The sequence below is a fragment of the Hyperolius riggenbachi genome, chromosome 6, assembly GCF_040937935.1.
Source record: "Hyperolius riggenbachi isolate aHypRig1 chromosome 6, aHypRig1.pri, whole genome shotgun sequence".
Lineage (NCBI taxonomy): Eukaryota > Metazoa > Chordata > Amphibia > Anura > Hyperoliidae > Hyperolius > Hyperolius riggenbachi.
In genome coordinates this window covers 288,204,245-288,221,244 of record NC_090651.1, presented here as the reverse complement: position 1 = coordinate 288,221,244, position 17,000 = coordinate 288,204,245, and the positions used below count along the sequence as shown (strand labels likewise).

The following is a 17,000-nucleotide window of genomic DNA, read 5'->3' as shown; positions in this document are numbered from 1 at the left end:
CATGTGAGACATAGCAGACAAACAAGATGGCAGTTACCTCTAATATCATGACAATATCATAAATAGTCGCCATGTCCTGCGTATTACTGTACATATTGTCATCACCACATATATCATCCATATCCTCACACCATATCCTCACAATGACATACATATTAACAAATTCCCTAAGGTAACCATTTATATATTTTTTTTTAAATGATGTATTTTTTTTTTTTAAAGTGTTTTATTGTGGTAACTATGAGGTGGGGAGTAATTGGTTAAAAATATTGAAAAAACAATTTTAATTCTCCTATAGGTTAGTGTATTAGAGGGTTTTTGGATGTATTTTTACTTTTTGGCCACAAGATGGCGCTATGGAGTTCTGTGTTCAGTAAATCTAACACGGAACAAAATGTTTACATTTTGTTTCTGGGGGATTTTTGTTAAACAGCACTGCAGAAAGCTGTGAGTCATCACAGCCACAGTGATCGGGTATCCCGATCATGGAGGGACAGGATTGTGACGGTTTCGGACGGGAGACATGCGGCGATCGTGTGCGGCAACCGTAAACAAACACTGCAGGGGCTTATCTACGGCAGGGGAGTAGATAAACGTCGGCAGAATCCAGAAGTGGTTAAACTGAGGAGTCAGATAATTTTTGGGAGCTAGTCTACTTTAGGGGACCCACCGTAAATCCCCATAGAGAATTGGAGCTGTGCTGAAAACGGAACAAATTTCCGCTTTCAGCTCTTTTAAACCCCCACAAGTTATACATGTATGGAAAGCTCAGAATCTGCTCTAACGAATGATGCCACTTTCGGTGAGAAGAAACTGAAACTCACCGTGAACGAGGAGCCGAAAGGCCGCAATCGCGGCTCCGTCGGCCATCTTACATCTGTGCTGGCTCATATTGTTCTCCCTCCTCATTGGAGGGATTGTTAGCTGGGGGCGTGCCAGAGAAAGAAAAAAAAACCCGTCAGTAGCTAGTTCTGCGTTGGTCTTGTCTGGGGAGAAGGGAGAGCAGTTTCTGGCACGCCCCCAGCTAACAATCCCTCCAATGAGGAGGGAGAAAAATATGAGCAGCACAGAAGTAAGATGGCCGACGGAGCCGCGATCGCGGCCGTTCCAGTGCTTCCTACATGGTGAGTTGCACCTTTTGCTCACCGAAAGTAGCATAATTCGTTAGAGCAGATTCTAACCTTTCCAAAGATATATAGCTTGTGGGGGTTTAAAAGAGCTGAAAGCGGAAAATTTGTTCCGTTTTCAGCACAGCTCCAATTCTATGGGGATTTACGGTGGGTCCCCTAAAGTAGACTAGCTCCGATCTTTGTACTGACTCCACATCTCTGCTTTAAATACTAGAATATTTAGGTGTGTAGTTTAATGGGTAAAGGGCAGGAAGCCAAGGGGCCCCACCTGTCTGTTGTACTCTGGGGTGCTGCAGAATAAGTCATTACTAGATAAATAATAATAGTAATAATGTGAGAGACTTGCTTACCATGTATGACCTCTTGCTGTTTAATCTCATGTGGCTTCAGACTCTGCAGAATATCTTGGCTAACCAGGTGCTGCCAATTGGTAGGATCCATATCTCGGTCTACATCATACAGCTCATCTTCGCTTTGAATATCACTAGGGCCCAGACTATCTGATCTGTGAAGAAATGAAGGTGATAAGCACAATTGCCTGTCAAGGATATCACATTAAAAGAAGTCACCAAATCTGCAAGGCGATTTATATTTAGGGCATGGTTATTACTGGGGTTTTTCTGTACTGTCTACCAAAACAGTATGTGACAATATCTGGCAGCCGGTGAGATCTGAAACAGAACTCTCAACTAAATATTACTCTATATATTAACTGTAGCTGTCATCCTTAAAAGATAAGCATACTTTTGAAGTGTTATTAGCTATAAAGTATGAATTGAGTGCTGTACCTGTATATATTTATTTCTGATATTTGTCACAGCTGAAAAAGCAGTTTAGATAAAAATCCTGGGCTATTAGTGAAGGTAAACTGCACTGCTTGTTGATATATTAGATGCAGCAAAGGGAAAAGCCAGAGAGCTGTCACATTAGCAAGCCAAACAGAGTGACTTTTTATTTATTGGTTTTCTGAATGGTCAATGGGGTGGTCTAGAAAATTCAACACAACTAGTTTGTATCAGCTATACCAATGTAACTAGCTCCAATGATGTCCTGATTTGATACATATGAAGTACCGGTACACAAGGTTCCACAGAAGTGCCCACACATCTCTCTAAAAATGGTTGCTGCCAAGAGCATGCTTAATCGACTATGTATCCCATTTTGGGCCGAAATTGTTGCATGTATCGATCGGACATGCTGCAAGATGTCGAGCAGTCGTGGTCGATCATGTGCAACAGCGAACAATACCGGGACAAGTGACGAATGCGACCCCCCCCGGCACTCTTCCCCCAGTGTATAAATGTACATTGCATGTGCATTTATACATTACTTGTCTTATGTCACCGACCTCACAGTTACCCCATCTTCAGAACTCTCTTCCGCTGGTGTGGCGCATGCTATACACTGGCTACACGTGTTAACAGCTAATAGAAGACAGGGGGGTTCCGAAGACGGATGTGGACCGCGCAGTGGACCACACAGGACAGGTAATGTATAAATGCACACATTGGGGGGGGGGGTACATTTATACACTAGGGGGCAGCGGTGAGGTGGCAGATGCAGAGGACTTGACAGATTACTGAGAGATTTCATGTTGAAATAGATCAGGAATCAGCCTGTGGTGTATGGGCAGCCGACAGATCTTTCTCTACTCAGATTCGATCAGAGAGAGATTTGTCTCTTGGTCAAATCTGCCCATCATCACTAGATGTAGAACATCTATATAGATAAGCAAGCCGATTTATCAAAACTGATGCAAAGAAAATTGGAATAAAAGTGATTGGGCCTCCCAGAGCAACCAATCAAGTTTCAGCAAGTAAACAAAAAGATAACCGATAGGTGTGATCTGAGTTATCTTAGCAGAAGTCTTGATACATTTGGCCCAATGGTTCTGATCTTTGGTTAGGTCTTCAGATGGCTTGGTGAAAAAAAGCCAGATCATTACAGAGAAAACAGTGGGAAAACTGGAATGGCACCAAATGCAAATAAAGGCTCAGATCTGGTTCTTCAGTCCTGCTATTGTCTGAAATAACTCTTTTGCAGAACCACAGTGAACGAGCTTCTATTATTAGCGTTATGCACCCATGTCAAAGTTCTTGTGCGTTTTCAAAACGTCAAGCGGCTTACTCACTTTCGGGATGACTTTGGTGTCCCCAGATCACTAAGCCTGCTGATGAGAGAAAAGCAAACAAATGATTAGACTCGAGAATAAAGTTCCTTGCAAGCATGTATTTGGAATAAATAATCTGTACAGATCAGTTTTCAAAAGCAGAACAACAATCATTTATATGCAGAATTTAGAAAACTTAATTCCCAAAGAACATTGGCAGTCTTTAGTGTATCAAGTAGAGAGAAGATGCTTTATATTCCATTTGTTGTACTAAATCAGTCCTTTTGTGCAGATATTGTCGGTGTTATTTCATCAAGGCTATGCTTGGAAGAGAAAATTAAAAAGCAGGAAAGCCTTTGTACACTAACGTTTGAAGGGGTTTTCAGAAAGCATTTCTTAAGCTGGCAGAGCCCCACTAAATGTTGAATGCAGAAGGATAAACTAAGAGATATAAATAAGTTTGCACTTGTGTGTCTGCGAGCTATGGGGCTGCCTTTACTTTATTTGTCATTTCAATGGGCAGCATGGTGGCATAGTGGTTAGCACTCTAGTCTTATAGAGCCGGGTCCCCAGTTTGTATTCCAGCCAGGGCACTATCTGTATAGAGTTTATATGTTCTACCTGTGTCTGTGTGGGTTTCCTCAGGGCCCTCTGGTTTCCTCACACATCCCAAAAACATATAGATAAGTTAATTGGCTTCCCCCTAAATTGGCCCTAGACTACAGACATACACTACACGATACATACATAGACATAGGAGTATGATAGGGATTAGACTAAGAGCCCCTCTGAAGGACAGTTAGGTGACAAGTCTATGTACTCTATGCAGTGCTGCAGAAGATGTTAGCGCTATATAAATACTTAAAATAATAATTTCAACATTCAGCTAAATCTCTCAGCTCTCCATTGACTGGTAGCATTTGCTGCCCTCCCGATAAGGAAAACTGTATTGATGTGCCAGGCTCACTTGCCTATGCTGGCGAGAGGTAAAGAAGAGGGACACACAGAGGAGGACACGCACCAGCAGACAGGTGACTGCTGCCGGCTGGGGGACCACAGATGGTGGGAGGTCTGGGGGAGGCCGGGCAGGCAGAGCCCGCTCCACCAATTTGAATGGATTTCATGCTGAAATCCTTTCAAAATATAAGTACTGTGAGCCACCAACAGATCTGTCTCTGATCAGAGAGGGATCTATCTGATGGTCAATCTGGTGGCCATCTATAAGTGTATGGCCACTATTATAGATGACCACCAGATTCAACCATCAGATAGATTCCTGTCAGAGATCTATCTGATGAGTACCACACACTAGGAACAGGCTTTCAATAGATTTCAGAATGAAACCTATTAAGAATCTTTTAAACCGCAGCACTGGACTGTTTGATGCAGTGTAACACTACAGGCTGTCAATCTGGTGCTGCTCTCAACCAGACACCCATCGACCTAGATGTCCCATCTGGACTAATCAATCTATTAGAAGGATTTCGCCCAAAAAAAACCCCAAAACTGTCAAATTATTGATTTTGCAGTCTGCTGCATCGTCTTCTAGACAATTTGGTCAGAGTGATTGAATCAGCCAAGTATCAACTGGAAAAATCGATAAGTGTATGGCCATCTTTATAATTCCAGACAAGGCTTTATAGGCGTGTATGACTTCCTGCCCCCAGGATACCGGTTAGCGTACTAAAGCCACGATGAAGAAAAGGGAATTCTCTCACATTGAGACACAAGTAACAATTAACAAAAAAGGCTTCAAAAACCCTTTTTACCTTATTCAAAGCTTAAACACTAAAACAAAATCAAAAGCATGCAGAGAGATTTTGTCACATGCTGTAAAAAACAAAAAAAAAACATAAAAAAAAAAAAAACAGTCTATGGACAATATAAAGATAAAATGTACCAAAATACTTGTGCCAGAGTACTAAAAATGATATTCATATTACTTGTCAATGTCTTTATTTTCTTCCTGCAGATGGTCCAGTGGAGAAGATGGGAAGTCAAAGAGGGAACCTGAAGCTCGTGAACTTCCATCATAAAAATCTGTGCAATGAACTCCTTCTGTTGCAAATTTTGGAACTAAACACAGAAAAAAATATTTTAAATTGTCTCAACTACACAGACTGAATTAATATTTAAAAACACATTCAAAAACGATAGTATTTCTAAACCAGGACACTTACCCCCCTCCTGCTCCTTCCCACCATCAGGAGAACTGTAAGCTGATCCAGAGTTGGGTGGTGATGAAAACAGGTTGAATGGACCATCAGGCCCATCCAAGGAGCTTCCGCTGGTCCGCAGTCTCCCCTCTGCAGGTTCTGGGCTGCTGGATGTAGAGGTCGATAAGTGCTTGGGGTGCTTCTGCATTTGTAAAGCTCTAGAAACTGTAACAAATGTAAAATATTTTAAAACATTTGGTCATGCAATACATTCCTACAAGCAGCAACAGGTATTAAAACATATCCAAGACTACTTCTAAGATGATGCAGAATTATGAAACTATTACTGCAAATCTATGCAACTTTAAAACAGACCATTCAAATGCTTTCATTGCAAGATTTGATAAGTCTCATTTTACAACAGATTTTCATAATAATTAGCAGAATTATGTATCATTATAATTAGCACAATTATAAATCATCTCAAATGATACTGGGGGTGCTACTGGGGGGTGGTAATAAAGGGGCACATCTGGCTATAGCGGGACTAATAAAGATGCAAATCTGGCTATCTATACAGGAGCTAATAAGGGTTAACATCTGGCTAGCTATGTGGGGGGGGGGGGGAATAAAGGGGCACATCTTGCGATCTATATTGGTGGGTACTAATAAACAGGCACATCTGGCTAGCTATACTGGGGGGAGTAATACTGGGACACATCTGGCTATCTATACTGGGGGGGGGGGGGGATATAAAGGTGCACATATGGCTATATGGTGTGTGTAATAAAGGGGCACATCTGCCATCAAGGTGTATTACTGTTATTTCTGCAACTATGGCGAGTAATTACTGATGAAGTACAATAAAAACCAAAAGCACAAAATGTAAAAAAATGCACCTTTATTTCCAAATAATGTATTGTCGCCATACATTATACTAGGAAGGTAATTTAAACATTGCAATAACTGGGGTAATTTAAACGATGCAATAACTGGGCAAATAAAATGTGTGGTATTAATCTACTGTATTTCCTAAGTAAATAAATATTGTTTTGAGTGTACTGATCATTTTACCTCTTTGGGACCAGACAGTTCTGGCACCTTACGGACCAGAGCCATCCTTTCCCTGTTCGAGCCTCTGATTGGTTCACAGTAATCACGAGATGTGGAATGTCTACAGTCAGTGTGACTGCGGAGTGAGCGGGCTGCATCATCGTGGATCAGAGAACCAGAATGGCGCAAGCGTGTGAACATGGAAGTTGAAACTATACCCTGGCAGGAATAAGTGGCCACAAACAAGGCAGCCATCCAGAGGAGGTAAAGTTTTACCTCTAGCTAGGTTTGTGCAAAAGTAAAATATATATATATATATTTCTGCCAGCTTCACTTAAAACATCATCATAAACTTTTTCAACAGATTCCATTAACAACCACAAAGTTGCACAGTAATAAGAAAACCACACGCACTTGCATTGCTGTCTTGTCGGCTGGGTCTCCTGGGAGGGCCCAATATGCTGGAAAATCCTCTGCGCTTCCACTTTTCCTCACCTTCTTTTTCCTTCTTGATGCTCTGCTGAAGACCAAAGAAACCCCTGTGTCACTCTATAGCTAAACTCTAAAACAGCAAAGCCCCTTGCCTTGACTGCATTTATGCCTCCAATTGTAATGTCTCAGATTGTGAGATCACATTAATATTTGCCTTACTCAATTCTTATCCCTGTTCCCTGTCCTTTAACCACTTGAGTACCGCAGTGTTAAACCCCCCTAAAGACCAGGCCATTTTTCACAAAAAGGGCCACTGCAGCTTTACAATTTTTACAATAATTATGTATAAATGATGTAGTCAGTGTTTGCCCATTGTAAAATCTTTTAAATCCCTTATTTACATTCCGGCCTTTTTTTACAAGGTGACATTTTTACTGTTGGCAGGTGATGTAGCTGCTGTATTTATTGGGGCAGTTGGAAACAGCTGTAAACCGCTATTTCCCACAATGCAGCAAGGTTTCCGGACAGGAAACTGCCAGGAGTACGTACTCAAGAGTTTGTTGTGGGAGGGGTTTCTTGTGGGAGGGGTTTCACCACAATATCAGTCATACAGCGCCCCCTGATGGTCTGTTTGTGAAAAGAAATATATAATTCTCATGTAAAAGGGGGTATCAGCTACTGATTGGGATAAAGTTCAATTCTTGGTCGGAGTTTCTCTTTAAGAAATCACTAGATAATGCAGTTTCCTTCTTCACCACTTCAGGACCATAGGCTTACACCTGCTAGTGACCAGGCTATTTTTTTTACAATTGAGGGCTCTGCAGCTTTAAAAGCTTGCTGCAGAGCCATACAATGCTGCACACAAATGACTTGTTACCCATAATATGAATTCATGTATTTACTTGGTATGTCAAGAAAAAAAAAATACATCGGCTATCTACTAATCCTAGAGGAATGTCTGGACTTCTTCCAATAGTTATCAAAGGTTTCTACATAACCTCCTTATGAATTAATTTCCCCCAAAAGTATTAAAGGACCACTATAGCGAAAAAACTAAGCAGCTAAAATCTAATAGAACCAATAGGATTTGGATAGTTCACCCCCTCACAGAGGATTCTCAGGGTTTTCTTTGTTTTCAAAAGCATTTCCTAAACGGCAGTTACAAGGTCTAACTGCCAAACCAGTAAGATACCAGCCAACCTCCCTACTAACTTGCACACTATTTTGGCAGTTAGCCATTCAGGAAATGCTTTTGAAAACAAAGAAAACCCTGAGACCCCCATGAGGAGATGAACTATTCCAAAACCTGCCGGTTTTGTCAGATTTTAACTGCTTACTTTTTTGTTTTGCTGTAGTGGTCCTTTAAGTACAGATTTAATAGTAAGATGTTCTATTCTATCTGAAATCCCATTTTGCATGTCCATCGATTAAATTCCATTTTAAAAAACCTCATCAGCTAAATACTGTTATAAGACATATGGTAATTGGGTAATGCAAGTCTTTTTGAATTGCATTTATTTATTTTTTGCATCATAAACTTGCTTTTGCTATCATAGGTTCCTGGTGTCTCTTAATAAATTGTTTTACTTTTGCTAAGTAATTAACTTACAAAGGAATATTTTGGGAGAAAGAAAAATACTTTCAGTAGCAACATTATTTCTGCTATTATAAGATTAGAATAAGGCATTGTTTAATTTTCTCATTTTAATTGTAATAAGCTTTTAGAAAAACTTCATAGTGGCATATAGTGTAATGTGTCTAGAAGGTTATTAAATCATTTGGTAACGCAACTTAATATAATCTATTTCCAATTAAAATTTACTGTGATTACAATACATTCTTGCAATATTTTTGTAACCTTTGATTACGGTATTTTTATTCGTTTGTTAAAGTGAACCTCTGGACTAAAAATCTACTCAGCAGAACTGAAAAGGCTTGGTGTTTAACAGTTTCACAGCATCAGAACTTTGTTTTTCTTACCAAAGCATCATTTTTAGCTGCATTTTTATCTAAGCTCCACCCATCAAAGAAAAAAAGCCCCAGCTTTTTTCCCCTGATGCTGTGCAGAGCATGATGGGATTTCCTATGTTGTTATTCACGTTGCCTAGCAACTGGGAGAGGTGCTTAGGACACAGGACAGTTGGAACTGTGTCTCATGCTCCCTGTCACGTCCTTTCAGTCAAAAAGATGGCTGCCATCATGAAATCAAACATTTGCCTGTTCTTTTAAAACAGGGTGGGTAAGAGATTATATTACCTGTCTATTTTAATTAAAATAACTAATGTAACTTAATGACAGTATGTTTGTTTAGGCTGGAGTTCCTCTTTAAAGAGGAACTCCAGTGAAAATAATGTAATAAAAAAGTGCTTCATTTTTACAATAATTATGTATAAATGATTTAGTCAGTGTTTGCCCATTGTAAAATCTTTTAAATCCCTGATTTACATTCTGACATTTGTTACATGGTGACATTTTACTGTTGGCAGGTGCTGTAGCTGCTGCATGCTTTTTGGCAGTTGGAAACAGCTGTAAACAGCTATTTACCACAATGCAGCAAGGTTCACAGACCGGAAACTGCCAGGAGTACCTAGTCAAGAGTTTCTTGTGGGAGGGGTTTCTTGTGGGAGGGGTTTCACTACAATATTAGTCATACAGCGCCCCCTGATGGTCTGTTTGTGAAAAAGGATTAGATTTCTCATGTAAAAGGGGGAATCAGATACTGGTTGGGATAAACTTCAAATCTTGGTCGGAGTTTCTCTTTAAGGGTGTAGTCTATGTCGTACCGCTACGCAGCGTCGGGTGTGAAAGGTAAAATGTTGAAATGCCGAAAAAGGGCTCTAGTGTGAAAGAGCCCTAATGATTACTGCCGACTGTCACAGAGTGGAGCTGGCACAAGTGACAGAGGAGGCGAATTGGATAGCCCTGCATGGCTCTTACGTTATACACTCTTGACACTACAAAACTTGTGAATTTTTTTTTATTTATTAAATAGTGCATACTTTTACACCTGTGTTTTGAAGTATTGCAGTGTGACAAAGCTATAGATGAAGACTTCCTATTTTTAGTTCAGATCCACTTTAAGTCATTAACCTCAAACACAGCCATTTTATTCATGTAACGCTCGTTGTCTGGTGACATTACTAGTCAGATTCCTAATAACTAAGCTTATTCAAAATGTCAGCTTCTGTATATTTATACAAGTAGATGTGATAATATGTTTGATCAGCTTAACCAAGCATTAAAACCATCCAAGAGACCAGATGCTGCCATTTGAGGTTGCCGATTGGACTTGCATTTTATTATAAAGCATTAAATGTAATGCAAGCAGAACAACATAGCTGCCAACATTTGAAAGCATATTGTGTGAACATTTGGAAAAAATACTCTAGCCAAAAAAAAAAATTCTCATTAGTTTTAGATGTAGAGAAGAAGCACTAAAATAGTTAGCATGCTTTCATTGCATTTAGTTTTTTTCACTGTAGAGATACTTCTCATTTTTTTGTTTGAAGGGGAGGTGGGTTAGAGGGTTGGGCTCAATAGTGAAAAAAAATTCTTAAATTCGATCAGGAAAAAATGGCTGATGTTTCATGTTAAAGTTAGCAAACAAATACGAGGGCTGCTGGATATGACAGCACGAGCCAACACAGATCAGCAGCCAGCAGCTATTGCTAACAGATCTGGACAGGACAAGACAACATGTATATTGCGTTTTTCTAATGGCGAACTCAAAGCGCCAGAGCTGCAGCCACTAGGGCCCAGTCAGTAGGCAGAAGAAGCATTAGGGAGTCTTGCCCTAGGACTCCTTGCTGAATGGGTGCTGGCTTACTGAACAGAAAGAGCCGCGTTCTGAACCCTGGTCTCCTGTGTCAGAGAACATTATCACGCCCATTGTTGTGGAGGAAGGAAAGAGAAGGAGAAATGCAGTAATCAGCTAAAGGAATCCAACCCAGTTTAAGTGGATCCGAGATGAACTTTTACTCACTGCATAATTGTGTTCCTTTCCTATTGATTATAGGGCATTCCTCAACTCAAAACCTTTGTTTTTGTTTTAATACTCTAATTCCCTATAAACTAAACAAGCCTCACCCACAGCTTTTCAGAGAGCCTTGGCAGTAGCAAGGGCTCATGGGAGCTCAGTCTGGGCAGGAGGAGGTGGAGGTATTACTAGCCAGAGATTTCAGAGGCAGAGGGGAGGAGGGAGGATTAGGTTTTTTTCACAGAAGATGCAGATAAGCATGCTTGTTTGTAATGTTTACAAACAAAATAATCCTATTCTATTGAAGCCGTTTGCAGCTAAATTTGCTGTGTAAACTATCTAAGCTGTAGATATAGACAAGTTACTTGTTCTAGTTAGTTTTTCATCTCGGATTCGGTTTAAGCCCAGGATCTGTTACTAGATACACACAATAATTGCTCTGTGATCTTCATCTGATGTCTGTAAACAGCATGAAGCACAAAAGGCATATTGAACTAATAAGAATGGCGCATATTTACATTTTTGCTTCACAATTTCTTTTGGCCTCCGGCAACCACATATACTATATGCTATACAACAAAAACACTCAATAACCAGACTAAATGGAAACACACAAAATTAGTTACATCCAAAGTCTGCGTATATCATATACAGACAGCAATATACCTTTATTTTGGGTAAAAATCCAATGCGCCCACGTCTTTGTTCTAAGATCCTGGGTTCTTTAACTTTCACCCCAAGGTGCTTCATATAGGACAAGATCACATACTGTATATTGCCGCTATTGAGACATAAAAGAAATAAAAGTGTCAACATATAGGTATATTTTCTTCTATTAGAGCAGTTTTCATTAAACTCCATTACACTTTCTACAGACCCAGCATATGAAGAGAATAAAGCCTGATCCCTGATGTTTCAGTACAGTTCAATAAAGTAGGCAGTATGGAAACATGATTTTCAAATCACAGATAAGTCATATCTTGCTTTTTATATAACCAGGGCCGGATTCCTGGAAAGGCCCCAAAGCCCTGGCCTTGGGCTGCTGTAGCCCAAGGGGGCATCTGGACAAGAAAGAGGGGTTGCTACATATGGAGCAACACATGAAAAAAAAAGGAAACCGATGCTCAAAGTAGCTGTTTGTGAATGAGAGGTGCTGCATACAAAGATGATAGACATGGAAGAGGGAGCTGGACGTAGAATAGTAGGGGTGCTGCTGCACATGGAAGGGGAACAACAACATACTTGGCCTAAGATACGCTGACCATACATCCCGCTTTACCTGGGACGTTTCCCGCCTTCGGGGTCCGCTGTCCCAGGCAGCATGAGGTCCAGGGAAACGTCCCGCTTTCAGCTGCGGGACGTCCCGGCCTCGGGACTCTGGCCAGCGGAATGAATGAACTGGCTACGGTGTCTAATAGACGCCGAGCCAGTTCATAGCCTGCAGCCCCGCTCCAGCCTCCTCAGTCTTCCTCTTCCGGCAGAGCAGGGCTACGGGAAGATGGCTGCCGAAGCCCTGTACTGGAGACTATTTGTGTCTCCAGTACAGGGCTTCATACAGCATCTTGTTGTAGCCCTGCTCTGCCTGTCAGCGCGGTAGAGATGTGCTGCAGGAGGATCGTCCGGGGAGCTGCGCACCAGAGGAGTCTTCTGTCAGGTGAGTAAATTCTTTTTTTTCCCCAGGTGTTGCCCACAATGCGTTTATTTTGTGCTGACATGTTGCCCACAATGCGTTTATTTTGTGCTGACATGTTGCCCGCAATGCGTTTATTTTGTGCTGACATGTTGCCCACAATGCGTTTATTTTCTGGTGTCTGGGGTAATTGTCGCTGCATTTATTATTTAATGGTCATAGTTGGCTATGTTTGCTGCTTTGGGGTTACGGTATACTATTAACCACTTTGTCCTCCTTGACGTATAAAAACGTCAAGGAGGACAGGCGCGCTCCCGCAGCCGATCGCGCGCGTGCACGCGCACTCCCGGCCGCGGAGTCGGTAGCCACGGAATCAATGTATCGGGCTAGGGAGCCCGATCATTGATTCCTCTCCCCCGCTGAAAAAGCGACAGCTTCTCTCGGAAGCTTCGCTCTTTCTGAAGCTGTGTCCCTCTAAGCGTACATTGTACGCTTAGAGTGACGTCATGTAAAAGAAAAATCGAGATTGCCATCTTGTGGCCAAAAAGTAAAACTACAAGTAAATGCCCAAAAACATTACAATACACCAATATTTCCCCAAATAAAACACTTTTATATCCCACCCTCCCAAAAATGCCCACATAAAATGTTTAATAAAAAACAAAAACAAAAAAACATTACTATAAAAAAAACACATAAATATTTACCTAAGGGTCTAAACTTTTTAAATATCTATGTAAAGATGAAATATTTCTCTCTATTTTTTTTTATAAGCTTGTAAATAGTGATGTATGCAAAACGGAAAAAATGCTCTTTTATTTCCAAATAAAATATTGTCGCGATACATTGTGATAGGGACATAATTTAAATGGTTAAATAACCTTGACAAATGGGCAATAACAATACGTGGGTTTTAATTATGGAGGCATGTATTATTTTAAAACTATAATGGCCGAAAACTGACAATGAATTTTTTCATTTTTTTTCTTATTCTTCCTGTTAACATGCATTTACAGTAAAGTGGCTCTTAGCAAAATGTACCCCCCAAAGAAAGCCTAATTGGTGGCGGAAAAAACAAGATATAGATCAGTTCATTGTGATAAGTAGTGATAAAGTTATAGGCTAATGAATGGAAGGTGAACATTGCTCGGATGCATAAGCTGAAAACGACTGAGATGTTAAGTGGTTAAATAGCATCACACAGTTTCTGCACACCCATGATGCGAAACCTCGTTTGACTACATCATGGAGTAAACACTGCTTTCTTATGCCTCGCTGTTACATCATTGTTAGCTCCGCCCATACAATGCCATGGCCCCCTCCATTTTTCGGCGCGGTGCCCCCCCCCCCCCCAACTGTCCCAGGTTGAACCGACAAAAATCAGGTCACTCTGCGCAAGAGCACACAAAACATAAATCTGGCCTTGTATATTACAATACAGAGTGACGTGTAGCTTTCCAGCAAGGGTTTTTACTACAGAAAAGCAATAACAGTGGCCTTTCTGCAGGAAAGTACAGTACTGGCCAAAAGTTTTGAGACTGTCAAAAATATGACTTTTCACAAAGTTTGCTGCTAAACTGCTTTTAGATTTTTGTTTCAGTTGTTTATGTTATGTACTGAAAGATAATTATAAGCACTTCTTATGTTTCAAAGGCTTTTATTGACAATTACATGAGATTTATGCAGAGTCAGTATTTGCAGTGTTGGCCCTTCTTTTTCACTTTTGCCTTACGACACGGTGTTCCATCGCGCTGGAAAATGCATTGTTCTTTACCAAACTGTTGTTGGATTTTTGGAAGAAGTTGCTGTTGGAGGGTGTTTTGGTACCATTCTTTATTCATGGCTGTGTTTTTTGGCAAAATTGTGAGTGAGCCCACTCCCTTAGATGAGAAGCAATCCCATGCATGAATGGTCTCAGGATGCTTTACTGTTGGCATGACACCGGACTGAGTGTAGCGCTCACCTTTTCTTCTCCCGACAAGCCTTTTTCCAGATGCCCCAAACAATCGGTAAGGGGCTTCATCAGAGAATATGACTTTGCCCCAGTCCTCAGCAGTCCATTCGTCATAATTTCTGCGCAAGATCAATCTGTCCCTGATGTTTTTTGGGGAGAGAAGTGGCTTCTTTGCTGCCCTTCTTGACACCAGGCCATCTTCCAAAAGTCTTCGCCTCACTGTGCGTGCAGATGCGCTCACACCTGCCTGCTGCCATTCCTGAGCAACCTCTGCACTGGTTGCACTCAGATCCCGCAGCTGAATCCTTTTTTGGAGACTATCCTGGTGCTTGCTGGACTTTCTTGGATGCCATGAAGCATTCTTAACAAGAATTGAACCTCTTTCCTTGAAGTTCTTGATGATCCTATAAATTGTTGATTTAGGTGGCATAATGATCTTCAGCCTTGTGCTTGTCAACAATGACAGCAATTCAATGCAGTGGAAAGGTTTTTTTGGGATTCAGTTAATTTTCATGGCAAAGAAGGACTATGCAATTCATCTGAACACGCTTCATAACATTCTGGAGTATATGCAAATTGCTATTATAAAAACTTAAGCACAAACTTTTCTAATTTCCAATATTTTTGACAGTCTCAAAACTTTTGGCCAGGACTGTAGATAGTCAATAAAATGAAAGTAGAGCTAGGTACAGTTTACCTCCTTGTTCCTGGTTCATCAGTGAACTCTGCTGGTGTTTACTTATTTATTGTATTTAGAAAGCACCAACATATTACGCAGCGCTGGACATTAGGATACAGACAATATTTAGGGGGGACATACAGCAACAAGACAATACAGAAATACATGAAAATAAGGTCACGCAGCACAGTATGAGTACAAGGTAATGCTTAGTCACTGGATGGGAGTATGGAGATTAGGCCAGTCGAGTTCACTCAGATCTATGGGATGGGTGCACAGTAATGGAGGTGCATGAACAGGTAGGAGACATAAGGAGGAGCACACTGCCCTAAGGCTTACAATCTAGGGAGAGGTAGGGACATGAAAGGTAGGGGACCAGAGTTCAGCTGTGGGTTCAAAGCACTTGTGAGGGGTGGTAGGCCAGAGTGAAAAGGTGAGTTTTGAGGGCCGCCTTGAAGATGCTGAAGGAGGGGGAAAACCTAATGGGGGGGAGGTAGGGTGTTACATAGTGTTGGAGCAGCTCTTGAGAAGTCCTGGAGGCGGGCATGAGATGATGATGCAGGGTGCAGTCAGGGTGAGGGCAGTCAGGCAAAGTTCATTGGAGGAGCAGAGTGAGCGGTTAGGTGTGTGCCTCTGAGTAAGATTGCAAATGTAGCTTGGGCAGGTTTTGAGGACAGATTTGCAGGCCAGACACAGTATTTTGAATCAGATTCTGGACTGGATAGGAAGCCAGTGGAGTGATTCACACAGGGGATCCGCCATGGTGGAGCGATGAAAGGAGTGTATAATTCTGGCTGCCGCATTAATGACAGACTGCAGCAGGGCAATTCGGGTCACAGAGTGACCAGACAGAACGGCGTTGCTGTAGTCAAGGCGGGAAATTATGAGGGCATGGAGGGGCTTGGTGGGGACAGAAGTCAGGAATGGGCGAATATTGCAGCTGGTACCGAGTTGCAGGACTTTGTGAGGTTGGGGGGGGGGGGGGGGGGGTGGGGGGGTGGGTGTGTGGGTGTAAACTGCATCTTTTGGTTTCCAAGCATCAGTAGGGGTAGTGAGAGTATGGTTAGAGGTCTCCACATTGGCATTTCAGTTTTCTCTACCAGTATTACCACACATGCTGCAATGGAAGATTGCCAGGCCAGCACACATAGGGGTTTTTGGGTGGTTACCTGTTCTCAAACGCTGCTTACCGCAGTATTCAAGCCCTCACCTCCACACATACTACCCTCCACCCACTAGCACGTGGTAAAAATTCCCATTGAATGGAAATAACTCCATTCACTAACGTGTTGCATTTTGGATGTGGAGACAATCCATTCGGAATGTCTCTGCTGTAATTATCTTAACTCAGTATACCAAGCTCTATTGTATCGCTGATGCCGACCAGAGGGAGAGGGGGAAGCTTGTCATCACCACTTCCACATTTCTGCTTCTCAGTGATTGGGCTGAGCACACTGCAGCGTGACAGGCTGAGGCTGAAAGTTCACACATGTTTACAAGCAAGGCTGAGATGACTCAGCACATTAGAGGAGACCAGAAAAAAAACTTAAGGGAAGAAATGACATCAGGATTTAGCTTCACACTATGGGAAAAAGACATGGCCCCTGCCAGAGACAGAATGCTCTTCATTTACTATATAAAATTCACTGAAATCAAAACGTGGACAGCACAATGCATCTTTTATGTAAATAGATTAAGTATTTATCTACTTAAATATGTGTTGTTTTTTCCTGGCATAGTATGGCTGCCCTCGTTCTTTAAGATACTTTTGACGATCAACATTTACTTAGCCACTCAAAGATCTTACTTATTCAAAACATAACTAGTTGCTTTTGTCCAGCTAGAACCAATAACTATTCCAGTCACTACTACTCAATGTT

General features: G+C 41.5%; 1 protein-coding gene across 7 annotated transcripts in view; it reads right to left on the bottom strand.

Moving 5' to 3' along the window:
• The window catches only part of ARHGEF12 (Rho guanine nucleotide exchange factor 12), a 243,186-nt gene that overhangs the window by 86,306 nt on the left and 139,880 nt on the right, over window positions 1–17,000 (bottom strand). For 4 of the 7 annotated variants that reach the window (XM_068240993.1, XM_068240996.1, XM_068240998.1 and 1 more), the window contains 6 exons: window positions 11,524–11,638; window positions 6,864–6,969; window positions 5,421–5,621; window positions 5,184–5,316; window positions 3,262–3,300; window positions 1,481–1,635 (listed from right to left, as the gene is read on the bottom strand). In XM_068240993.1, coding sequence (XP_068097094.1) covers window positions 1,481–1,635; window positions 3,262–3,300; window positions 5,184–5,316; window positions 5,421–5,621; window positions 6,864–6,969; window positions 11,524–11,638 — 749 coding nt within the window. The remainder of the gene's footprint in view (window positions 1–1,480; window positions 1,636–3,261; window positions 3,301–5,183; window positions 5,317–5,420; window positions 5,622–6,863; window positions 6,970–11,523; window positions 11,639–17,000) is intronic. The other 3 variants (XM_068240994.1, XM_068240999.1, XM_068240995.1) reach the window with 2 other exon arrangements.